Source organism: Aquarana catesbeiana, linkage group LG01 (assembly GCF_042186555.1).
Source record: "Aquarana catesbeiana isolate 2022-GZ linkage group LG01, ASM4218655v1, whole genome shotgun sequence".
NCBI classification, from domain to species: Eukaryota; Metazoa; Chordata; class Amphibia; order Anura; family Ranidae; genus Aquarana; species Aquarana catesbeiana.
In genome coordinates this window covers 319,557,837-319,580,204 of record NC_133324.1, presented here as the reverse complement: position 1 = coordinate 319,580,204, position 22,368 = coordinate 319,557,837, and the positions used below count along the sequence as shown (strand labels likewise).

The following is a 22,368-nucleotide window of genomic DNA, read 5'->3' as shown; positions in this document are numbered from 1 at the left end:
ACAAGCTGAAGTTAGAAGCCGATTGGCTACCATGTACAGCAGCACCAGATTTTGCACTGTCCAGTTTTAGTAAATCAACCCCGTAAAGCTTACTTTCCTTCAATATTTTTCACCAGTTGCTGTCAGAGGTCCGCATAAATGACTTAGCAATGTCCCCCCTGTTCATCGAATGGATGTAATATTGCAGCCTTTTCTACCATCACTAAGAGAAGGTATAGTGCACTGGCATACACAAGGGCTAGTGTACATGGGAGTTTGAGATGCAGTAGTCTTGCATCTACCTTCCATTTATATAATTGATATGGAGGAATAAAGCAAAGCAGAGACCAATGACAGGCTGACCTCAAAGTATATCTAAAGCTCAAACTTTCTTTATTTGTTTCAGTCAGGGCCGTCTTTAAGGCAGGGCAAAAGGGCAGCTGCCCTGGGCCCTGTCTTTGTTGTGGGGCCCAAAGCAGCTGCCTCATACTTGCCAACTATCCCAGTTTAAATTCCCATGTCCCTTGAAGTTTTAGTCCTGTGCTGTGTCCCAATATCTCAGTGTGAAGTGCTGGTACTAATGCTGCCCAGCTCTGCCCTGTTGTTGTGTACAGATGACTCACCTGCAGACCCCTGTTTACATATAAATAACTGGCATTCATATGTAAATAGCGGCAACATTACTAAGTAAATAGCTGCAGCCAGCAGCATTGATATGTAAATAAAGGCGGCATTCATATGTATATCATGCTCCCCTGCACCTCTAGAAACTAATCAGTGAGCAGTATTACTGTACAGTAATCTCTAGCAACCAATTAACAAGCAGAAATCATTTGCTGTAACCTCTAGCAACTAATCAGTAAGTGGTAATGATATGCTGTAACTGCTGGCAACCAATCGCAATTGCTGCCTGATCTGATACAGTAAACTGATTTTAAGTCTAGCTGCTATTTATTGTATGTCTCTGAGCAGGTGGAGAGTGAAATTGCAATGGGGGGGGGCCCAAGAAAATTTTTGCCCAGGGTCCAGTCAATATTAAAGACGGCCCTGGTTTCAGTGTAGAAGTGTTGAACCCCTAGTCAGGGGGTTCTGTGTCCCACTGAGGAGTTTTCCCTTCACTTCCTGGTCTGTACACGCAACAGGAAGTGAGAGAATATCTTCTTATCCTAAAATACAATCCAGCATTAGCAGCGCTTTGAGCACTGCTAATGCTGGATTGTATTTTAGCATATTTGTTTAATGTTTAATGTGATTATAGTAGCTGCCATATTATATTATGTGTGTTTACTTGGTGCGTTTACTTTTGTATTCTTACTATTCCACAGATATTTTATCTTCTTATCCTGTTCTGGTGACAACCCTCACATCCTGTCTAGCACCTTGCTAGCAGTGACACAGACAGCAATAAAAACCTAACCGGGGTCTAAGCCACTCTTCAAAACAAACAAAAAAAAAGTTTGGGTTTTAGAGGGCTTAATTACACTATGGGGGTTATTTACGAAAGGCAAATCCACTTTGCACTGTAATAAAGTTTTTTTTTTTAAAATGCTGCATTGGGCCATGTGGGCTAGTGGTAATCAGGCCTTAAATCGTGACTTAAAAATAGGACTTATGCAGTGTTTCTTTTATAACTGTGGTTATATTGTTATTATTTAATTATTATTTCTCATTTTAAATTCAAAGTAATAATAACCATACCACAATATTAAATAAAATAATTAAGTATTCACGAATTAGTAGGAGCTGATAGGGTAGCCCTATACAATAATATCCATCCAGCTTTTGTCTTGCACTGGTTAAAAAAAAACATCTGTCTGCCCTGGGATGTACATCATCATACAGGTGCCACAAACACATCAGCTGACTCAAGAAGAATGTGCTAGGTCCTGGGACTTCTCTGACCAATTTTAGTTCCTTTTTCAAATACATTTCATGGTTTATTAAAGAGTGTAAATTTGTGTCTTTTAAATTTGCCTGGAGTTGAGCTTTAAGTTTTTGGTGATATTGTTCTAAGGCCCCTTTCACACTGAGTCATTTTGCAGGCGCTATTGCGCTTAAAATAGCGCCCGCAAACCGACCTGAAACAGCCGCTGCTGTCTCTCCAATGTGAAAGCCCCGAGGGCTTTCACACTGGAGCCGTGCGCTAGCAGGACGCTGAAAAAAGTCCTGCTAGCAGTATCTTTGGAGCAGTGAAGGAGCGGTGTGTATACCGCTCCTGCCCATTGACATCAATGGGGCAGTGCGGCCATACCGCCGGCATTGCACCGCTGCAGCAGTGCTTTGCAGGCAGTTTTAACCCTTTTTTGGCCGCTAGTGGGGGCTAAAACCACCCCGCTAGCGGCCAAATGCGCCGCTAAAACTACGCTGAAGCGTCACTAAAAATGGCGGCGTTTTACCGCCGACGCACCCACCACCCCAGTGTGAAACCGGCCTAAATGTTCATATTTTGCACCAGCCTCTTAGGGGAAGATTTACTAAAACTAGAGAGTGCAAAATCTAGCGCAGCTCTACATGGTAGCCAATCAGCTTCTAACTTCAGCTTGTTTAATTAAGCCTTAGACCCCTATCACACTGAGGCATTTTTGCGGCGTCTTAGCGCTAAAAATATCACTATTAAAACACTCATAAAACGCTCCCCATGCACCTCAATGGACCCTTTCACACTGAGGCGTTGCGCTGGCGGGGCGTTGGGAAAAGTCCTGCAAGCAGCATCTTTGGAGCAGCTTTTGGGCGTTGAAAAAAGCGCTTCAAAAACACCCCTCTCCATTGAAATGAATTGAAAGTGCTGTAAAAACGCCTAAATAGCGCCTACAATCCGCCCTGAGCTGTAGAAAAGTCACATGATCTCACAGAAAGGTAAACATGCAAGCAGAAAAGAGAGCATCTACAACAACAGGACTAAAATTGTGATGTAGGGAGGTGGGGTTGTTCTATGACGCCCATGCTTCAATAACTGAATAGCAGCATTGCGGTTATTTTACCGCTAGCGCCCCAAAAACGCAGTAAAAAAGGCATTTTAGGGTGTTTTTGAAGCGTCTCAGTGTGAAAGGGCTCTTAACAAAAGAAAAAAAAACTAGAAGCTGATTGGTTTCTATGCACAGCTGCACCAGATTTTGCACTCTCCAGTTTTAGTAAATCAGCCCCCATGTGTCTTTTAACCATCTGTGGACATTGGGCCTGCTACACATGCCAAAAAAAAAAACATAATCAATGTACACAGGGGTAGGGATGAGCTCCGGCGTGTTCGCATGGCGCACGTGCCGAGCCCGCCAGGAAGTCGGCACGGGGCAGCGCTAATCACAAGCAGTGAGACATTTCCCGATGTGCGGCTGCAGAGATCGGGAAATGTCTCCCTGCCTGTGATTAGCGCTGCGCCGTGCCGACTTCCTGGCGGGCTCGGCACGTGCGCCATGCGAACACGCCGGAGCTCATCCTTACACAGGGGGTATGCAATATGACTTGTCCCTCTGCCCTGCTGTTGCTCCCCTTGCTGGCATTTCCCAACTGTCAAAATGAAAGCCAGAAGTTGTGGTGTATATACAGAAGCTGTAGAAGCTGCTGCTATTAAAAAAAAAAAAAAACATCTTTCAGTGTTTATAATGAGGTAGAAACATACAAAGTAGCATTTACTTAAGGCCTCTTTCACACGGACTGTCCGTTCAGGTCCGCCTGTCAGTTTTTTAGGCGGACCTGAACGGACCCTCCATGGAGGTCTATGGAGCGTCGGATGTCAGTGGTGACATGTCCGCTGACATCCGACCCGTTCCGATCTGAAAAAGTGTAACGGAGGAAAACCCTACTTTTCCATCCGTTTTCGGATCGGATCGGGTGACGACGGACTCTACGGTCCGTCATCATCCGATCCCCCATAGGGGAGAGCGGCGCTCTGACAGGTCCGTCGCTGCACAGTGTGCAGCGAGGGACCTGTCATCTTCCTGCTCAGCTGAGCAAGCGGATGTTCACGGGGCGGATCATCACTGATCCGCCCCATGTGAAAGAGCCCTAACAGTTACTAATAACTGTACTTTGTATCCACTCTGTTTCATTCATCAACAAAACAAAGGGATGAGTTTCAGTCTGCATATGATGTCAGTAGTAAACTCTACTGACTTTTTTTTTTTCCACCATTTTTGGTATGTTGCCCCATGTGGTCCCATTCAAGTTCACTAAATGGGATTCTTTAAAACCACAGCAGCATTTGTCAGCCAAGCATAACTGTTCATTATAAACACCTAGTTAGGTTAGACCCCTTTCACACCGGGCGGTTTTCAGGCGCTTTAATGCTGGAAATAGCCTCTGCTAAGCGCCTGAAAACCGCCTCCCATTCATTCCAGTGTGACTTTTCACACTGGGGCGGTGCGCTTGCGGGACATTCCAAAAATTCCTGCAAGCAGCATCTTTGGGGCGGTACGGGAGCGCTGTATTTAGAGCTCCCAAATCGCCCTGCTCATTGGAATGAATGGGCAGCGCCTCCGAAGCGCCTCAAAAGCTCTTCGGAAGCGCCGCAATCACATGCCGTACAGTGATATCACATGCCACACAGTGTTATCACATACCATACAGTGCCATTGCATGCCGCACAGTGTCATCGCATGTTGTACAATGCCATTGCATGCTGTACAGTGCCATCACATGCTACACAGTGTTATCGCATACCATACAGTGAACTTCGCATGCCGTACAGTGCCATCTCATGCCGTACAGTGTCATTACATGTTGTACAGCACCATCGCATGCCGTACAGTGTCATCGCATGTTGTACAATGCCATCGCATGCCGTACATAGCCATCACTGCGCATGCATGGTTCGTCGGATGCATTATCCGATGGGAGGCATTATTCGACAGGACACCTACAGTTGGCTACCAGAGGAGATGGAGGTGGCTGAGGGAAATGGGGCGACATAAATAGAGGAGACGGCGCTGCTAATCATTACCATAGTGGCCCTGCTACTGGGAGGAGGCCTGAGCCGAGGGCCTGTACTGCAAGGAGATGGTGTTAGGGGTAAATCACCTTCTGTGTGTGTGTGTCTACAGGACGATACCTACCTACACAGGGGGGCACAGCCATGTACACAGGCCAATACCTACCTACACAGGAGGGCAAAGCCATGTACACAGGCCGATACCTACCTACACAAGGGGGCACAGCCATGTACGCAGGCCGATACCTACCTACACAGGAGGGCAAAGCCATGTACGCAGGCCTATACCTACCTACACAGGGGGGCACAGCCATGTACGCAGGCCTATACCTACCTACACAGGGGGGCACAGCCATGTACGCAGGCCTATACCTACCTACACAGGAGGGCACAGCCATGTACGCAGGACTATACCTACCTACACAGGGGGGCACAGCCATGTACGCAGGCCTATACCTACCTACACAGGAGGGCACAGCCATGTACGCAGGACTATACCTAACTACACAGGGGGGCACAGCCATGTACGCAGGCCTATACCTACCTACACAGGAGGGCAAAGCCATGTATGCAGGCCTATACCTACCTACACAGGGGGCGCACAGCCATATACGCAGGCCTATACCTACCTATACAGGAGGGCACAGCCATGTACGCAGGACTATACCTACCTACACAGGGGGGCACAGCCATGTACGCAGGCCTATACCTACCTACACAGGAGGGCACAGCCATGTACACAGGCCTATACCTACCTACACAGGGGGGCACAGCCATGTACGTAGGACTATACCTACCTACACAGGGGGGCACAGCCATGTATGCAGGGCTATACCTACCTACACAGGAGGGCACAGCCATGTACGCAGGTTTATACCTACCTACACAGGGGGGCACAGCCATGTACGCAGGCCTACACCTACCTACACAGGAGGGCACAGCCATGTACGCAGGCCTATACCTACCTACACAGGGGGGCACAGCCATGTACGCAGGCCTATACCTACCTACACAGGGGGGCACAGCCATGTACGCAGGCCTATACCTACCTACACAGGGGGGCACAGCCATGTACGCGGCCTATACCTACCTACAGAGGAGGGCACAGCCATGTACGCAGGGCTATACCTACCTACACAGGAGGGCACAGCCATGTACGCAGGCCTATACCTACCTACACAGGGGGACACAGCCATGTACGCAGGGCTATACCTACCTACACAGGAGGGCACAGCCATGTACGCAGGGCTATACCTACCTACACAGGAGGGCACAGCCATAAACGCAGGCCTATACCTACCTACACAGGGGGGCACAGCCATGTACACAGGCCTATACCTATCTACACATGTCTGTGCCCTCCTGTGTAGGTAGGTATAGGTGAAATGCATTAAGGGAAAAACCTACTGTAGTGCAGCGGGCCCCCAGAGCCCCCCTTTTACTTACCTGAACCCGATTATTCTAACGACGGGAACAAGCACAGCCGCTGTCTCCAGCTGCTGTTTTGGGTCCTTATTGGATAGATTGATAGCAGCAGGAGCCATTGGCTCCCACTGCTGTCAATAAATTCTAATGACGCAGGGTGGGACCGAGTCCTGCTGTCTGTGTCAATGGACGCAGCAGCAGGACTCGGGAGCACGCCCGCACGAGTGCCCCCATAGAAAGCGCTTCTCCCTCCACTCGAGAAGAGGAGGAGCCAGGAGTGCCACGGAGGGACCCCAGAAGAGGAGAATCAGGGCCACTCTGTGCAAAATCCTTGCACAGAGGAGGAAAGTATGACATGTTTGTTATTTTTATTTTTTAACAAGACTTTACAACCCCTTAGTATTGAGGCCTCAGAAATGTAAAAATTGCTCTGGTCCATAGTGGGTGTACAGGTGTGACATATGAAGTGCTAATTATTTCTCTGTGTACAGATGGTATAGATGGCTCCAGGGCAGTCACAGAGCATTGGGTTAACAATTACCAAACAACTGGAAGCCACTGATACCATCCCTTCCATCCCATTTGTATTACCATTATGTGGCACCCATACACAGCAACAAGTCTGTACCCTTTTCATTTAAATGAAGATTTACTATGACTCACCATGAAAGATTTGACAGCATTTCTTGACCAAATCATGTGTCTATGCTGTGAAATAAGATTTATAGCTTATCCATAAAAGGAATTATTTATATGTCACAAAAATCAATAAAGAAAATTGTGTCTTTAAAGTGTGTTTTTAAACATACATTATAGATAGCTCTTCTAACACTCACTGTGTGTTCATTGAAAAGCAGAAAGCCTCATGTGCATCATTGCTAGCCGTTGTTTCTTCAGATGTGATGACTAGCCCCAATATGTGAACTTTGACAAGGAGTGCCACCACTTAACTTAACATGCTGCATTACATTTACAGCAGCCATGATGCAAAGCATCACAGATCCCTACAGCTATATTGTAGGTTTTAAGTGAGCAGTCAGGGGGCCGTAAAACCACAGCTCAGGTGCCTGTTTTTACGGCCCCCTGACATCTGTGTGAAAGAAGCCTAGGAAGACAAAACCCTTTAGCCAACATGCTTATTCATTTTCTTTTACTGTAAAGCTGGGGTTCTCAACCCGTGGCCCATGGAGCCCACCAATGTGGCCCGCAACCTCAAACCAGGGAATTGCATGCCCATGCTCTGGGACGGCGGTTTGGCAAGTCCAGATCACCATCCAGCGGAGGAAGCGGGTGGTAGCAGAGGAAGCAGGAGCTTTTTATTATGAGTCAGGAGACCCTGTGATGTAACGCGTAGGGGAGGGGCAGATTTGTTTGGCAAGACGCTTTTGTATCTCTCACAGAGAGGCACGAAGTAGCTGCAGCATCGTGGTTTTATATGTTACACGCTGTATACAGTTGGTGCACTGGAGCACCTGATTGCAGTCTGATCCGTGGAAAGATTGTCCAATTTAAAAAGACTGACCGTGTATGCCTATGATCTAGCAAGATCTGGCAAGAATTTCCCCTAGAGGGGGCGCTTCTCACTTGTGGAGTGGTTGGTGACAGCTGACCTTCATATTTGCGAAACTGAACCCATTTTGGACCAAATATACTTACAACTAAGGATGAGCTCCGGCGTGTTCGCACAGCCCACGTGCAGAACCCGCCAGGAAGTCAGCACTGCGCTAATCACAGGTAGTGAGACATTTCCCGATCTCTGCAGCCGTGGATCGGGTAAATGTCTCACTGCCTGTGATTAGCGCAGCGCTGACTTCCTGGCGGGTTCTGCACGTGGGCTGTGCGAACACCTTACTCACAATGGACTGGGGCATTGGGACTTTACTATCTTAATTGCACATCTTGTTTCATCAATGCACACCTGCTATTTGATATTTGGACTCTATCATTTGAATTGCACTTTTTGTTTTAATAATGCACACTTACTACTTTCACACTGAGGCGTTGCGGGCGCTGGCGGTAAAGCGCTATATATTTATAATATATATATTTAACCCACGCTAGCGGCCGAAAAAGGGTTCAAACCGCCCGCTGCAGCGGCGCTTTGCAGGCGGGTTTGGAGCAATCCCCCATTGTTTTCAATGGGAAGGGGCGCTTTAGGAGCGGTAGATACACCGCTCCTACAGCGCTCCAAAGATGCGGCTTGCACGACTTTTTGCAGGACTTTTTAGACCGCCCTGCAAGCGCACCGCCACTCGGGGCTTTCACATTCGATTGCATTGAGCGGCTATTTCAGGTCGCTTTGCAGGCGCTATTTTTAGCACTTTAGCGCCTGCAAAGCGCCTCAGTGTGAAAGGGGACTTACCATTTGAGATTGTGTTTTTAGCTCTGCTTTTGGGTGTTTTAATATTTTTTTTTAAGAATACTTACCTTTTGTAGGTTAATTTAGCAGCTGCTTTTTTACCTTAACGGCCAACATTACTGATTACAAATCATTTGAGATATATATGATTTCCATCTTACCAATCTCCTTTAGATTTACCAAATTTATATAATAGGAGGAAGCACCTATCTAGCCAATCACTCTATATCCAATCAGGCAGGCCCTTGCACTACATAATTGATGGCAGATCTAAAGGAGATTGTACAATCAGATTGTATAGTGTATGGCCACCTTTATACACCTAAAATTACTAGTTGTGCTTTCAGTGCCTTTAATTGATAATGGCTCACCAAACACAGAAGCAAACACACATTTTTCCATGTGAAAAAACAAGTGGCAAATGCTGCAAAACGTACAGTAAAAAATACGCAACCCACAAAACACCTACGTGTCCACTAAGCCACATATAGCACAGCCCATTTAAATCATCAGGCTGCCCTATGCGTGTCACAGGAAAAACGAGCCACAAAAAATGTTTGCTCCCACTATGGTAGATGTGAATGGGGCCTGAAAGTGAAACTGGTTGATAACACAAGAACAATGAGGCTCCATTCACATCTGTGCGTTTCCTTGCATTTCAGAAATGTGCTGAACCAAAAATCACAGTAAAGAACGCACCAAACTCCACTCTAAAAAATAGTTCTGAAGCTTCTTTGGGGAGAGCTGTGTGTAGGGCAGCCCATTCAGTTGGATGGCCTGCCCTATGTGTGATGAGTGAAAATGCTCCAAAATGCCCCACCTCACTAAAAGAAAAAAAAAAAAACGCATTTGGGAATGCGAGTTCCCGCTATGCAGAGATGTGATTGCGGCTTGACAGCTGAGTGTTTCTCTCCACTCACTCCTATGTACTTGTATAAAAGATGACCATACACTATGCAATCTGATTGTATATTGTGTATTTAGTGAGAAGGGTGATCACTGATTGGTTGCATCTCATTTAAAAAACATGCAGCTGGGAATGGGAGGGTGGATGATGCAGGGTGTGTGCTAATTAGATCAGCTGGTCAACTCCTGCCTGTGTTATCACCTACAGTCTGTAAGGAAGTAGGATAGAAGCAATAGACACGTTTGAAACATAGATTAATTACAGTAAGGTAGGTGTGTAGATTTTATGAAAAGCTTTGATATTTTTGTAAAAAAAAAGTACATGAATGCTATATTGGTACATAGGGGAGCTGGAATTTAGAAAAAAAAAAGTGAACTTAGCCTTTACAGTGGGTAATAGAAGCCAACTGCCAGGAAAGCCACAGATGCAGTACGCTGCACCCGCAGTGCAGGTAAACCACAGTGCATCAGTGTGAAAGTGGCCTTATAGGGGGCTCAGTTCAGTAAGGGCTTGTTTACATTTGCAGTAAAATCCCATAGTTCATTATGGCCTGTGACTGGTTACCAAATCACTTAAGTGGCCCTCATCCTTCAAAAGGTTGGGCACCCCTGCGTTAAAGCAAACTTCACACTTCTGTATCATAATCCAGTGAGGTCTAAGACCTGGTTCACACAGGGGCCACCTGTCAGGCAACTTAGCTACCTGACAAGTCACCAGGGCAGGACTTAGGGTGGTGGGGGCCCCTGGGCTTGAGTCACTTTTGGCCCTACCTTCTATACATTACTTTAAACCTTTAGTTTTCTTTTAAGCGCGCCACTCTGATAGCGTTTGTCCGCCATTACATCACTGTCTAATGCAGACAGGTTTTCTCAACGGCAGTAAACGAGGCACTTTGTAACTGCCAATAACCAATCAGCAAACCTCAAGATAAGAGTTTAAGGAATTTTAAGGAAAAAAACTATTTAGTGCTAGTTCACACCAGACGTAGTTCCATTCAGTTCTGTGCGCTTTTTTTCTGCACAAAATGCATGCACAGTGTTTTCCATGTATTCCAATGGCTCTAGTTCACACCATACAGTCAGTTTCCATGACTGCATGGTGTGAACTAGAGCCATTGGAATACATGGAAAACACTGTGCATGCATTTTGTGCAGAAAAAAAGCGCACAGATGGAAAACACTGTGCATGCATTTTGTGCAGAAAAAAAGCGCACAGAACTGCGTCTGGTGTGAACTAGCACTTAAGGAAAAAAAACGTACGTTTAAATGCTCATCAATGCAGCCTTGCACAGCGTCCATCTGCATGCTTGTCCAGTGACATTGCAGCCTTACGCAGGCTGCAGTTAAACTGCAGTGACTTGTCAATGTCACTGCAGTTTAATTATGGCCCAGCCGAGATACACAGAGCCGGTCCTGTGTATCTCGGCTTCTGATGGCTTTTCTCGGCTCCTCTCGCGGTCCCGCCCTATGATGGACATAACACAGGTCCAATGGCGTGACTGTGAGCGGAGCCGCAGGCTGCTGTGTGAACCGACACTAAAATTATATTCAAGAAAGTAACAAATCTAAATGATCAATTGTTTCTTGATACAGTAAATAGAACACTTGGTCATCCTTTCTCAGGGCCGATCCTGGGCGGGTGCACACCCTGGCGCCGCAGAGGTGGGGGCGCCGAAGTGCCAGAATGCTCCCCTCCCTCTTCCTCTCCTTGTGTGTCTGCTCTTCCGCCCCACCAATGATTTCATCCTTAGTTGGTGATGCATTTGCCCCCCCGGGCCGCTCTGATGGCCAGTAAAAAGGCCGCACCGCTTCTGCCGCCCACAGCAGTCATGGCAGTAGAAGCAGTGAAAATCTAGCTTTTCCACGAGTTGGGCTGTATCCGCTTGTCGCCTGTCCCCACTATCTTCCTAGCTCCTTCCCCACTCAGCTGCCTGCTCAATCTGACATTCCTCCTCCCACACTCCAGCCTTCTGCATACACTGTGCTCAGCCTGCCTGTGGAGACCAGCCTGAGGGGGAAGCTTAATTTGTATGTGAGCTATCTGCACTATGCACAACCCCCTCTCTCTCCTGATGCTTTTTTTTTTTTTTTTTCCTTTGCCTCTACTGTTCTCTCTCATTTCTTAGAGCCGGTTCACACGGGGGCGACTTGTCAGGCGACCTAGCCGCCTGACAAGTCGCCTCCTGTTCTGTACAATGGAACTGTTCTAATCGTCGCTCCGACTTAGAAGAAAGGTTCCTGTACTACTTTGGGGGCGACTTGCATAGACTTCTATACAGAAGTCGTCTTGCAAGTCGCCGCGGCAGTCGTGTGCAGGTCGCCTCGGTGAGGCGACCTGCAAGTCGTGCCGCTTCTAATGTGAACCGGCACTAACTGTGCAAACTGGGGGGGGGGGTAATTGTGCAGACTGGGGGGGGGGGGGTGCAGACTGGGGGTAAGAGGGATTGAACAGACTGAGGGGAATTGTGCAGAATGGGTGGGGGTGGAGAGCAGGGCAGAAGAAACTTCTGGAGTTTTGAAGGCAGGGCACACCAGGGAGTCGTGACTGGCTCAGGTTATAGGTCTAAACGCTGGTTTGCAACAACTTGACCCCAGCACCCCATGAGACCGTGCAAGGCCCTGCTGAAGTGAGAGACCCTGACAAGGCTGACCACCCCCCCCCCCCCCCATCAGGCTGTGCTGATGGGCACTGGTGAGGCTTACTTAGCTGATGGGCACTGATCGGGGAGTCTATCTGACCATCTCTTGTATCATGTCTGCAGTCTCTGACCATCTCCTTTTTGTTTATTAAGAGATTGTGGGAGGATCCCAGAGTGACCAAAGACTCCTTAGGGGAGCATCTCTGTGTTTGAGTTGTTGCCCTAGAAACATTTGTAAAGGGGAGGAGTTAGTAAAAATGACCACGCCCACTGGGGGGGCCCAAAATATTTCTGCACCCAGGCGTCTGTGACCCTAGTTTGGCCCTGTCCTTTCTACAAACATTTTTTCAGTGAAGATGAATTTTTCGGACTGGAAAGTTACTGTAGCTGCAACCCATAGAAGAATGGCAGATATGTTCAGTTATTATGATCACTGAACAAGAACAGACAAGTTCACAGAAAAGACTTGACTGTAAGCTCAGATCATCAGTTAAGAATAGTTCAGAACGTCTTTTAAGTAGAAAATTACGGACATTCTTGGAGCTAGAGGGCAGATGTGAGATGTTATTATCCTGATTACGTGACTATGTGGCACTTTCTTGTATGTTTTGTTCACAAATTGTTTAATACCATTTAAGAGGAATTGACGTAGCTGGGAACATTTGGTTTTTATGATATGACTCATTCAAAGGTAAGAATGTTCAAAACACTCAGCAAAATCATCACTCATCACTCACGTTTCTACAAAAATAGATGGATTTATCAAAAAAACACCCCCCCCCCCCCCTCCTTATTCCACTTGTTGATTTGAAATATGGAGGCCAATGATGACCTCCTTAAAGCGGAGTTCCACCCAAAAGTGGAACTTCCACTCATTTGTCTCCTCTCCCCCTCCGGTGCCACCATTGGCACCTTTCGGGAGAGGGGGGACAGGATACCTGTCTTTCTACCTCTCTCCTGTCGCCGGGCCAGTAGGAGAGAGGAGCGGGGCCTTGCGCATGCGCAGTAGGGTTCCCGGCATGAAGCTGTAAGGCTACACTGCCGGGTACCCTTACCCCCAATGGAGGTGGCAGCACCCAACAGCTGATGGAAACATCAGCTGTAGTGCCAACATCGCTGGACTCCAGGACAGGTAAGTGTCCTATTATTAAAAGCCAGCAGCTGCAGTATGTGTAGCTGTTGGCTTTTAATTGTTGTTTTTTTTTTTTTTTTTTTTTTTTTAAAGCGGAACACTGCTTTAAAGTGGACCTTCACCCATTTCATTCCAAATAGCTCATCCATGTCTTTATGGACTATGCTTTGTGCACGGGTCTAAATCATTTGGTGGAGGGGGGATTATGGTGTGGGGTTGTTTTTCAGGGGTTGGGCTTGGCCCTTTAGTTTCAGTGAAGGTAACTCTTAAGGCGTCAGCATACCAAGACATTTTGGACAATTTCATGCTCCCAACTTTGTAGGAACAGTTTGGGGATGGCCCCTTCCTGTTCCAACATGACTGCACACCAGTGCACAAAGCAAGGTCCATAAAGACATGGATGAGCTAGTTTTGGGTGGAGATACTTGACTGACCTGCCCAGAGTCCTGACCGCAACACGATAGAACACCTTTGGGATGAATTAGAGCGGAGACTGTGAGCCAGGCCCTCTGGTCCAACAAATGCACTTCTGGAACCTTCCGATAGACTCACTCCTAAACAGCCTTCTCAGAAGAGTTGAAGCTGTTATAGCTGCAAAGGGTGGGCCAACTCAATATTGATCCATTAAAAAGCATGTGCGTGTAAAAGCAGGCGTCCCAATATTTTTGACAATATAGCTTACATGGGAATCACTTCACTCATGCATGCGCAGACTTGCTTTAGGTTTTAAATACCTGGTAGAGACCTGTGATGCATGTTCACAAGCACCGGATATTTAAAGCTGGTGGATCAGAAGAGGGGCAGCAAGAGGCAAATATTGTGAGAGTGAAGTTCCTCTTTAACCACTTGCCGACTGTGTCATGTACATTTACTGCGGCTCAATGGCACCGCTGCGTGAAATCCCGTACCTGTACAGGGCACACTCTCGCCGCGCTCGTGACCATCGGATTCGTTTCAGGTCCTTGCCAATGATTTATGGCCTGGACCTGCTTATTTCTAGCGAATGAAATCCTTCTCCTGCCTGTAAGTGTAAACACAGGCAGGAGAAGTGATGTTATCTCCCCTTGTGGAACGCTTTGTTCCACAGAAAGGAGAGGAGACATCTCACAGTAAGTTATACTGTACTGGTGTCATTTGTGACACTAATCCGTGTTAGGGCAGTTAGTTGTAGGCCCAGGTAGCTTTAGGGTACCCCCTAAGCCCCCAAATAAAGGGTTAACACCTTGATCACCCCCTGTCACCAGTGATCACCGTATTAGTGCTACGGATGACGTTGGTTATTTTTTTTTTTTTTTTACCGCGTCGGGGTACCCACCGTATATTACCTAAATAAAGGTTTAACCCCCTGATCACCCGCCGGGTGATATCAGTTAGGTGTTAGGGTCTGCGTAACCCCAGGCCAGTAGCACTAACGCCCACACACGCAGCATACACCTCCCTTAGTGGTATTGTGTCTGAATGGATCAATATCTGATCAGATCTATACTAGCGTCCGCAGTAGTTTAGGGTTCCCGAAAACGCAGTTTTGACGGGATCAGCCCAGATACCTGCTAACACCTGCATTTAGCCCAGCCCACCCAAGTGCAGTATCAATCGATCACTGTCACTTACAAAACACATACTTGCAGCATTCGCAGAGTCAGATGCCTACGAACGCTAACAGGTTTTTTTTTTTTTTTTTTTTTTTTTCCTGTGAGTCTCATTAGTTGGAACTAATAAAAATACATCCTGGTGACCTCACTGCACTCTCTCTCTATTTTGCAGTCTATTCATGTTTAAATTGTGTCTGGTAACTATGTTTAGACCCCATTCACATAGGGGCAACACGACTTGCAGGTCGCCCGCAGCTTGCTATGGGGGCACCCGAGCTGAGTCACAGCTTCCTGTGTCCATTGAGACACGGAGCCCGGTCCTGGTCCTGCCCCCTCTCTCCCCTGATTGGCTAGCTGACTTTGACAGCAGCTGTGTCTCTCTGTGTCTCTCTGTGTCTCTCTGTGTCTCTCTGTGTCTCTCTGTGTCTCTCTGTGTCTCTCTGTGTCTCTCTGTGTCTCTCTGTGTCTCTCCTCTTTTTTACTGTATTCTATTCTGCAATGTTTTATTGTTATGTTTTATCATGTTTACTTTTCAGGTATGTAATTTTTTATACTTTACTGTTTACTGTGTTTTATTGTTAACCATTTTTTTGTTTTGTTTTCAGGTACACCATTCACGACTTTGAGTGGTTATACCAGAATGATGCCTGCAGGTTTAGGTATCATTCTTTTCAGCCAGCGGTCGGCTTTCATGTAAAAGCAATCCTAGCGGCTAATTAGCCTCTAGACTGCTTTTACAAGCAGTGGGAGGGAATGTCCCCCCCCCCCCCCACCGTCTTCCATGTTTTTCTCTGGCTCTCCTGTCCCAACAGGGAACCTGAGAATGCAGCCGGTGATTCGGCCAGCTGACCATAGAGCTGATCAGAGACCAGAATGGCTCCAATCATCTCTAAGGCCTAAGAAACCGGAAGCTAAGAGCATTTCATGACTTAGATTTTGCTGGATGTAAACAGCGCCATTGGGAAAGCATTTTATCACACAGATCTTGGTGTGGTCAGATGCTTTGAGGGCAGAGGAGAGATCTAGGGTCTAATAGACCCCATTTTTTAAAAAAGAGTACCTGTCACTACCTATTGCTATCATAGGGGATATTTACATTCCCTGGCATAACAATAAAAATTATTTTAAAAAAATGAAAGGAACAGTTTAAAAATAAGTTAAAAAAGCAAAAAAAAAATAATAAAGAAAAAAAGCACCCCTGCCCCCCCCCCCGCTCCTGCGCAAAAGCGAACGCAAGCGTTGGTCTGGCGTCAAATGTAAACAGCAATTGCACCATGCATGTGAGGTATCACCGCGAAGGTCAGATCGAGGGCAGTAATTTTAGCAGTGGACCTCCTCTGTAAATCTAAAGTGGTAACCTGTAAAGGCTTTTAAAAATGTATGTAGTTTGTCGCCACTGCACGTTTGTGCGCAATTTTAAAGCAGGTCATGTTTGGTATCCATGTACTCGGCCTAAGATCATCTTTTTTTTATTTCATCAAACATTTGGGCAATATAGTGTGTTTTAATGCATTAAAATTAAAAAAAGTGTTTCTTTTTCCCAAAAAAATGCGTTTGAAAAATCGCTGTGCAAATACTGTGTGAAAAAAAAAAAAATGAAACACCCACCATTTTAATCTGTAGGGCCTTTGCTTTAAAAAAAATATAATGTTTGGGGGTTCAAAGTAATTTTCTTGCAAAAAAAAAAAAAAAAATATTTTGTTCATGTAAACAAATAGCGTCAGAAAGGGCTTTGTCTTAGAAGAGTGGGTTTCCAAAATGGGGTCATTTGCGGGGGGGGGGGGGGGGGGAATTGTGCCATCTGGGCATTTTATGGCCTTCAAAACTGTGATAGGTAGTGAGGAGTGAAATCAAAAATTAATGCCCTTAGAAATCCTGAAGGCGGTGATTGGTTTTCAGGGGCCCCGTACGCGGCTGGGCTCCCAAAATGTCCCACACATGTGGTATCCCCGTACTCAAGAGAAGCAGCAGAATGTATTTTGGGGTGCAATTCCACATAGGCCCATGGCCTGTGTGAGCAATATATCATTTAGTGACAACTTTTTGTATATAATTTTTTTTTTTTTTTTTTTTTGTCATTATTCAATCACTTGGGACAAAAAAATGAATATTCAGTGGGCTCAACATGCCTCTCAGAAATTTCCTTGGGGTGTCTACTTTCCAAAATGGGGTTATTTGGGGGGGTTTGTACTGCCCTGCCATTTTAGCACCTCAAGAAATGACATAGGCAGTCATGATCAAATACCATCAAAAGAAAGCTCTATTTGTGGGAAGAAAAGGACGCAAATTTTGTTTAGGTACAGCATTGCATAACCGCGCAATTAGCAGTTAAAGCGACGCAGTGCCAAATTGTAAAAAGTGCTCTGGTCAGGAAGGAGGTAAATCCTTCCGGGGATGAAGTGGTTGTTAAATTTTTTTTTTTTTTTTTTTTTCCTCATGTACACATAGCACCCCATATTGACAGAAAAACACAGAATTGTTGACATTTTTGCAGATTTAAAAAAAAAAAAAAACTGAAATATCACATGGTCCTAAGTATTCAGAACCTTTGCTGTGACACTCATATATTTAACTCAGGTGCTGTCCATTTCTTCTGATCATCCTTGAGATGGTTCTACACCTTCATTTGAGTCCAGCTGTGTTTGATTATACTGATTGGACTTGATTAGGAAAGCCACACACCTGACTATATAAGACCTTACAGCTCACAGTGCATGTCAGAGCAAATGAGAATTATGAGGTCAAAGGAACTGCCTGAAGAGACAGAATTGTGGCAAGGCACAGATCTGGCCAAGGTTACAAAAAAAATTCTGCTGCAGTCGGGAGATGGGAGAAAGTTGTAGAAGGTCAACCATCACTGCAGCTCTCCACCAGTCGGGGCTTTATGGCAGAGTGGCCCGATGGAAGCCTCTCCTCAGTGCAAGACACACGAAACCCGCATGGAGTTTGCTAAAAAAACACCTGAAGGACTCCAAGATGGTGAGAAATAAGATTCTCTGGTCTGATGACACCAAGAGAGAACTTTTTGGCCTTAATTCTAAGCGGTATGTGTGGAGAAAACCAGGCACTGCTCATCACCTGTCCAATACAGTCCCAACAGTGAAGCATGGTGGTGGCAGCATCATGCTGTGGGGGTGTTTTTCAGCTGCAGGGACAGGACAACTGGTTGCAATCGAGGGAAAGATGAATGCGGCAAGTACAGGGATATCCTGGACGAAAACCTTCTCCAGAGGGCTCAGGACCTCAGACTGGGCCGAAGGTTTACCTTCCAACAAGACAATGACCGTAAGCACACAGCTAAAATAACGAAGGAGTGGCTTCACAACAACTCCGTGACTGTTCTTGGATGGTCCAGCCAGAGTCCTGACTTAAACCCCAATGAGCATCTCTACAGAGACCTAAAAATGGCTGTCCACCAATGTTTACCATCCAACCTGACAGAACTGGAGAGGATCTACAAGGAGGAATGGTAGAGGATCCCCAAATCCAGGTGTGAAAAATTTGTTGCATCTTTCCCAAAAAGACTCATGGCTATATTAGATCAAAAGGGTGCTTCTACTATATACTGAGCAAATGGTCTGAATACTTAGGACCATGTGATATTTCAGTTTTTTCTTTTTTAATAAATCTGCAAAAATGTCAGTCTGTGTTTCTGCCAATATGGGGTGCTGTGTGTACATGAGGGAAAAAAAAACAAACTTAAATGATTTTAGCAAATGGCTGCAATATAACGAAGAGTGAAAAATTTAAGGGGTCTGAATACTTTCCGTCACGACTGTATATGCGGCCTCTCTGCGCTAAAGCCCACCCGTCGAGGTATGTGTACAGCTGGCAGCAAGAGGTTAAGCATCTTACATTGCAAGTATATTGTATGCACAATTATCTTAGATGACTAAGAGGCTCAATGGGGGGAAAAAAAGGCAATTTGATCTAGTTACTATTTGGGCTAGTTGCCAGGAGAGGGGCTTGTTCCATGTGCTAGAAGCATAGCATAAAACATAGCAGACTGACTACAGGGAAATCCCAGGTGGTCTATCCAGTCTTTTTTTTTTTTTTTTTTTTCTTCATTCAGCCTGCTGGTTGAAAAAAAGATTAATGTATGGCCAGCTTTATCGCAGCTCCATGAGAAGCTGCCAGTGAAGCCTCTTATAATATATATCTCACAAAGGTGAGTACACCCCTCCACATTTTTGTAAATTTTTTTTTTTTTTTTTTTTTTTTATATCTTTTCATATGACAACACTGAAGAAATTACAGTTTGCTACAATGTAAAGTAGTGAGTGTACAGCTTGTATAACGGTGTAAATTTTCTGTCCCCTCAAAATAACTCAACACAGCCATTAATGTGTAAACAACTGGCAACAAAGTGAGTACACCCCTAAGTGAAAATGTCCAAATTGGGCCCAAGTAGCCATTTTCCCTCCCCGGTGGCATGTGACTCGTTAGTGTTACAAGGTCTCAGGTGTGAATGGGGAGCAGGTGTGTTCAATTTGGTGTTATCGCTCTCACTCTCTCGTTCTGGTCACTGGAAGTTCAACATGGCACCTCATGGCAAAGAACTCTCTGAGGATCTGAAAAAAAGAATTGTTGCTCTACATTAAGATGGCCTAGGCTATAGGCAGATTGCCAAGAACCTGAAACTGAGCTGTAGCACAGTGGCCAAGACCATACAGCGGTTTAACAGGACACGTTCCACTCAGAATAGGCCTCGCCAAAGAAGTTGAGTGCACATGCTCAGCGTCATATCCAGAGGTTGTCTTTGGGAAATAGACATATGAGTGCTGCCAAAAACACCTCCAAGATGATCACTGCCTTGCTAAAGAAGCTGAGGGTAAAGGTGATGGACTGGCCAAGCATGTCTCCAGACCTAAACCCTACTGAGCATCTGTGGGGCATCCTCAAACAGAAGGTGGAGGCGCGCAAGGTCTCTAACATCCACCAGCTCTGTGATGTCCTTTATGGAGGAGTGGAAGAGGACTCCAGTGGTAACCTGTGAAGCTCTGGTGAACTCCATGTCCAAGAGTTAAGGCAGTGTTTAACTCTTTTCCTATTCAATATACAGCTGTCACATGACCCAGATCTTTCCCAGCTTGTCCGTAGGGAAACCTAAGCAGGAGGAACTTCTAGTCCTGTGAGGGACGCATGTTCAAAAAAAAAAGCCTTTAGTATACAGTGTAAAAATAAAATCAATAAACTGTTTTAAATTGGCATACAGAACCATGTACAGTATGCTAATTTGTGGCCTGTAATCTTTTACTGTGTATACACCCACATGTGTGACTCTATAGTAACATGGGCTGCTCAGATGTGATAGGGAGGAAATGCTCAGTATAAAAACTCACTGAAAACTGAGCGTGTGCAGAGTTGCCAACACTACTGTGTATGGGGATACGCAGCTGATGTGTGCATCCCCATGTTGGCATCCCATTCATTTCTACTGGGGCAGGCGACTGTGCAGGCACAGCCTCTGTGTGCTAATATAGCATGCGGTTGGGTACAGGTCCCCAAATGCACCCTGTATGCATTCAGGTACCCACACCCACCCGCATGTAATATTAGGACACAATGGTTGTGCCCATGCAGCTGCATGCCCCAATAGAAATGAATAGGACGCACACAACAGCTGCGCATCCCATACCAGTAAAAGATGGCTCTGCATGGGAGATGCATGTCTGCTCCCCGTGTGCATGAGCCCTTGGCCAATCATTTTCTTCATATTAGGTCTTTTTGGCCCATGGCGGGGCTGTGTCCTTTGCCTACATACTGTGAGCTAAAGTTGTCCCTCTTTATTATTGCAGAAGCTGGGGGGTATTTACTATCATGTGTTACTGTAACTTTTATTATATAGCACCAACAGTTTGCGTAGTGCTTTACAACATGGGGGCAGACAGTACAGTTACAATGCAATTCTATACAAGGGGAATCGCAGGGCCCTGCTCATTAGAGCTTACAATCTAAAATAATACAATAACCTGTTTTGATTTTGCTTGAAGGGCTAATTCATACATAGTGCCAATCTTCTTTTTCCTTTTTTTTTTTTTTTTTTTTTTTTTTAATTTTTATTTATTTTTTTTTATGAACTTTATTGAAATGTTACACAGTGACAACTGGCCACTGCGAGGCCTGCTGTAGTGTTTTTTTATTTATTTTTTTAGCACACCGCCTGCAAATATGTGAACCGGATACAAGGCATATTTCCTGGTCCTTTGGTAGGACTCTACTGGAATAGCCGCCCAATGTAGTCCCACCATACCTGGTGTGAACGGACCCTGAAAGCAATGCTACATTCTATATCATGAAGAGGACAGTATACATAGGATGTCCTCCTCCAAGCATGCACTGCACATGGCCATGTACATGGAATGTGTTTTCAGCATATATGTGAATGTGTCTTGGGGGCAGCACATTCCTGCCTGTTTATCCTCACAGAACATAGCTGCTTGTTTTCACACTGAGGACCTTTCACACACTCTGACTCACAGCCCTTTAACCAACCTGACCTGATTCAGCAGGAACCTTCAGAATCATCACACACCGGGGGTGGGGGGTATTTGTCCTCCTTTTGGTAAAGTAACCTCTAAAAATAACCAGCATTTCCTTTAGCTGCTAGTGACCTCCCCCCGCTCATCCCTTTTGGTATTGTCTGAGATCTCCTGTAGCTGGATGGTCCCACAGCTGTTGCCGCACAGAGGGTGAGTGCTGGGGGTGTGTGCGTAGCTGGCCTCTGATTGGCCACCGGAATTACTCGCGGACCTATAAGTTTGCTCCCATGTGAGCGGCTTTAAAATCAAATCGTCCTCAGCAGCTCATGTCACTGGCAGGAGAGCAGGTAAGGGAATGAGAGCAACTTTCACAATGACGTCAGTCTTAGTAATGTATCTTTTATTCATCTTTTTGTAGTATTCTTTTTTTAACATCAGATCTCTTTATACAGAACATTACTATGGTTGTATCTTTTATTTCCACCTTATTTATACACTTTTTTTTTTTTTTCACATCAGATCTTTGTACAGCACATTCCTATGAATGTATCTTTAATTTCCACCTTATTTATAACCTTTTTCACATCAGATCTTTGTACAGGACATTGCGATGAGATAATATAATTTTATTTTTTTTCTATTTTCTTTTTAAGGGAAAAAAAAAATTATATTTTATTGAAAATAAAGATACATACATAGCAATGTAGAAAGATCTGATGTGAAAAATGTTCTAAATAAAGTGGAAATATACATTCATAGGAATGTCCTGTACAAAGAACTCTGATGTGAAGAAAAAAAATAAATTAATTTTTTCCTCACATCAGAGTTCTTTGTACAGGACCTTTCTATGAACGTAGCTTTTGTTTTCACCTTTTTTTTTTTTTTTTTTTTTTTAACATCAGTTCTTTGTACAGGACTTTTATTTATTAC

General features: G+C 45.4%; 2 protein-coding genes across 2 annotated transcripts in view; one reads left to right on the top strand and one right to left on the bottom strand.

Moving 5' to 3' along the window:
- The window catches only part of LOC141144497 (serine dehydratase-like), a 139,459-nt gene that overhangs the window by 110,519 nt on the left and 6,572 nt on the right, over positions 1-22,368 (bottom strand). The window lies entirely within an intron of this gene.
- SDS (serine dehydratase) overlaps positions 21,414-22,368 on the top strand; it is a 38,492-nt gene continuing 37,537 nt past the window's right edge. The window contains exon 1 of the mRNA XM_073630233.1: positions 21,414-21,785. Coding sequence (XP_073486334.1) covers positions 21,765-21,785 — 21 coding nt within the window. The 5' untranslated portion in view covers positions 21,414-21,764. The remainder of the gene's footprint in view (positions 21,786-22,368) is intronic.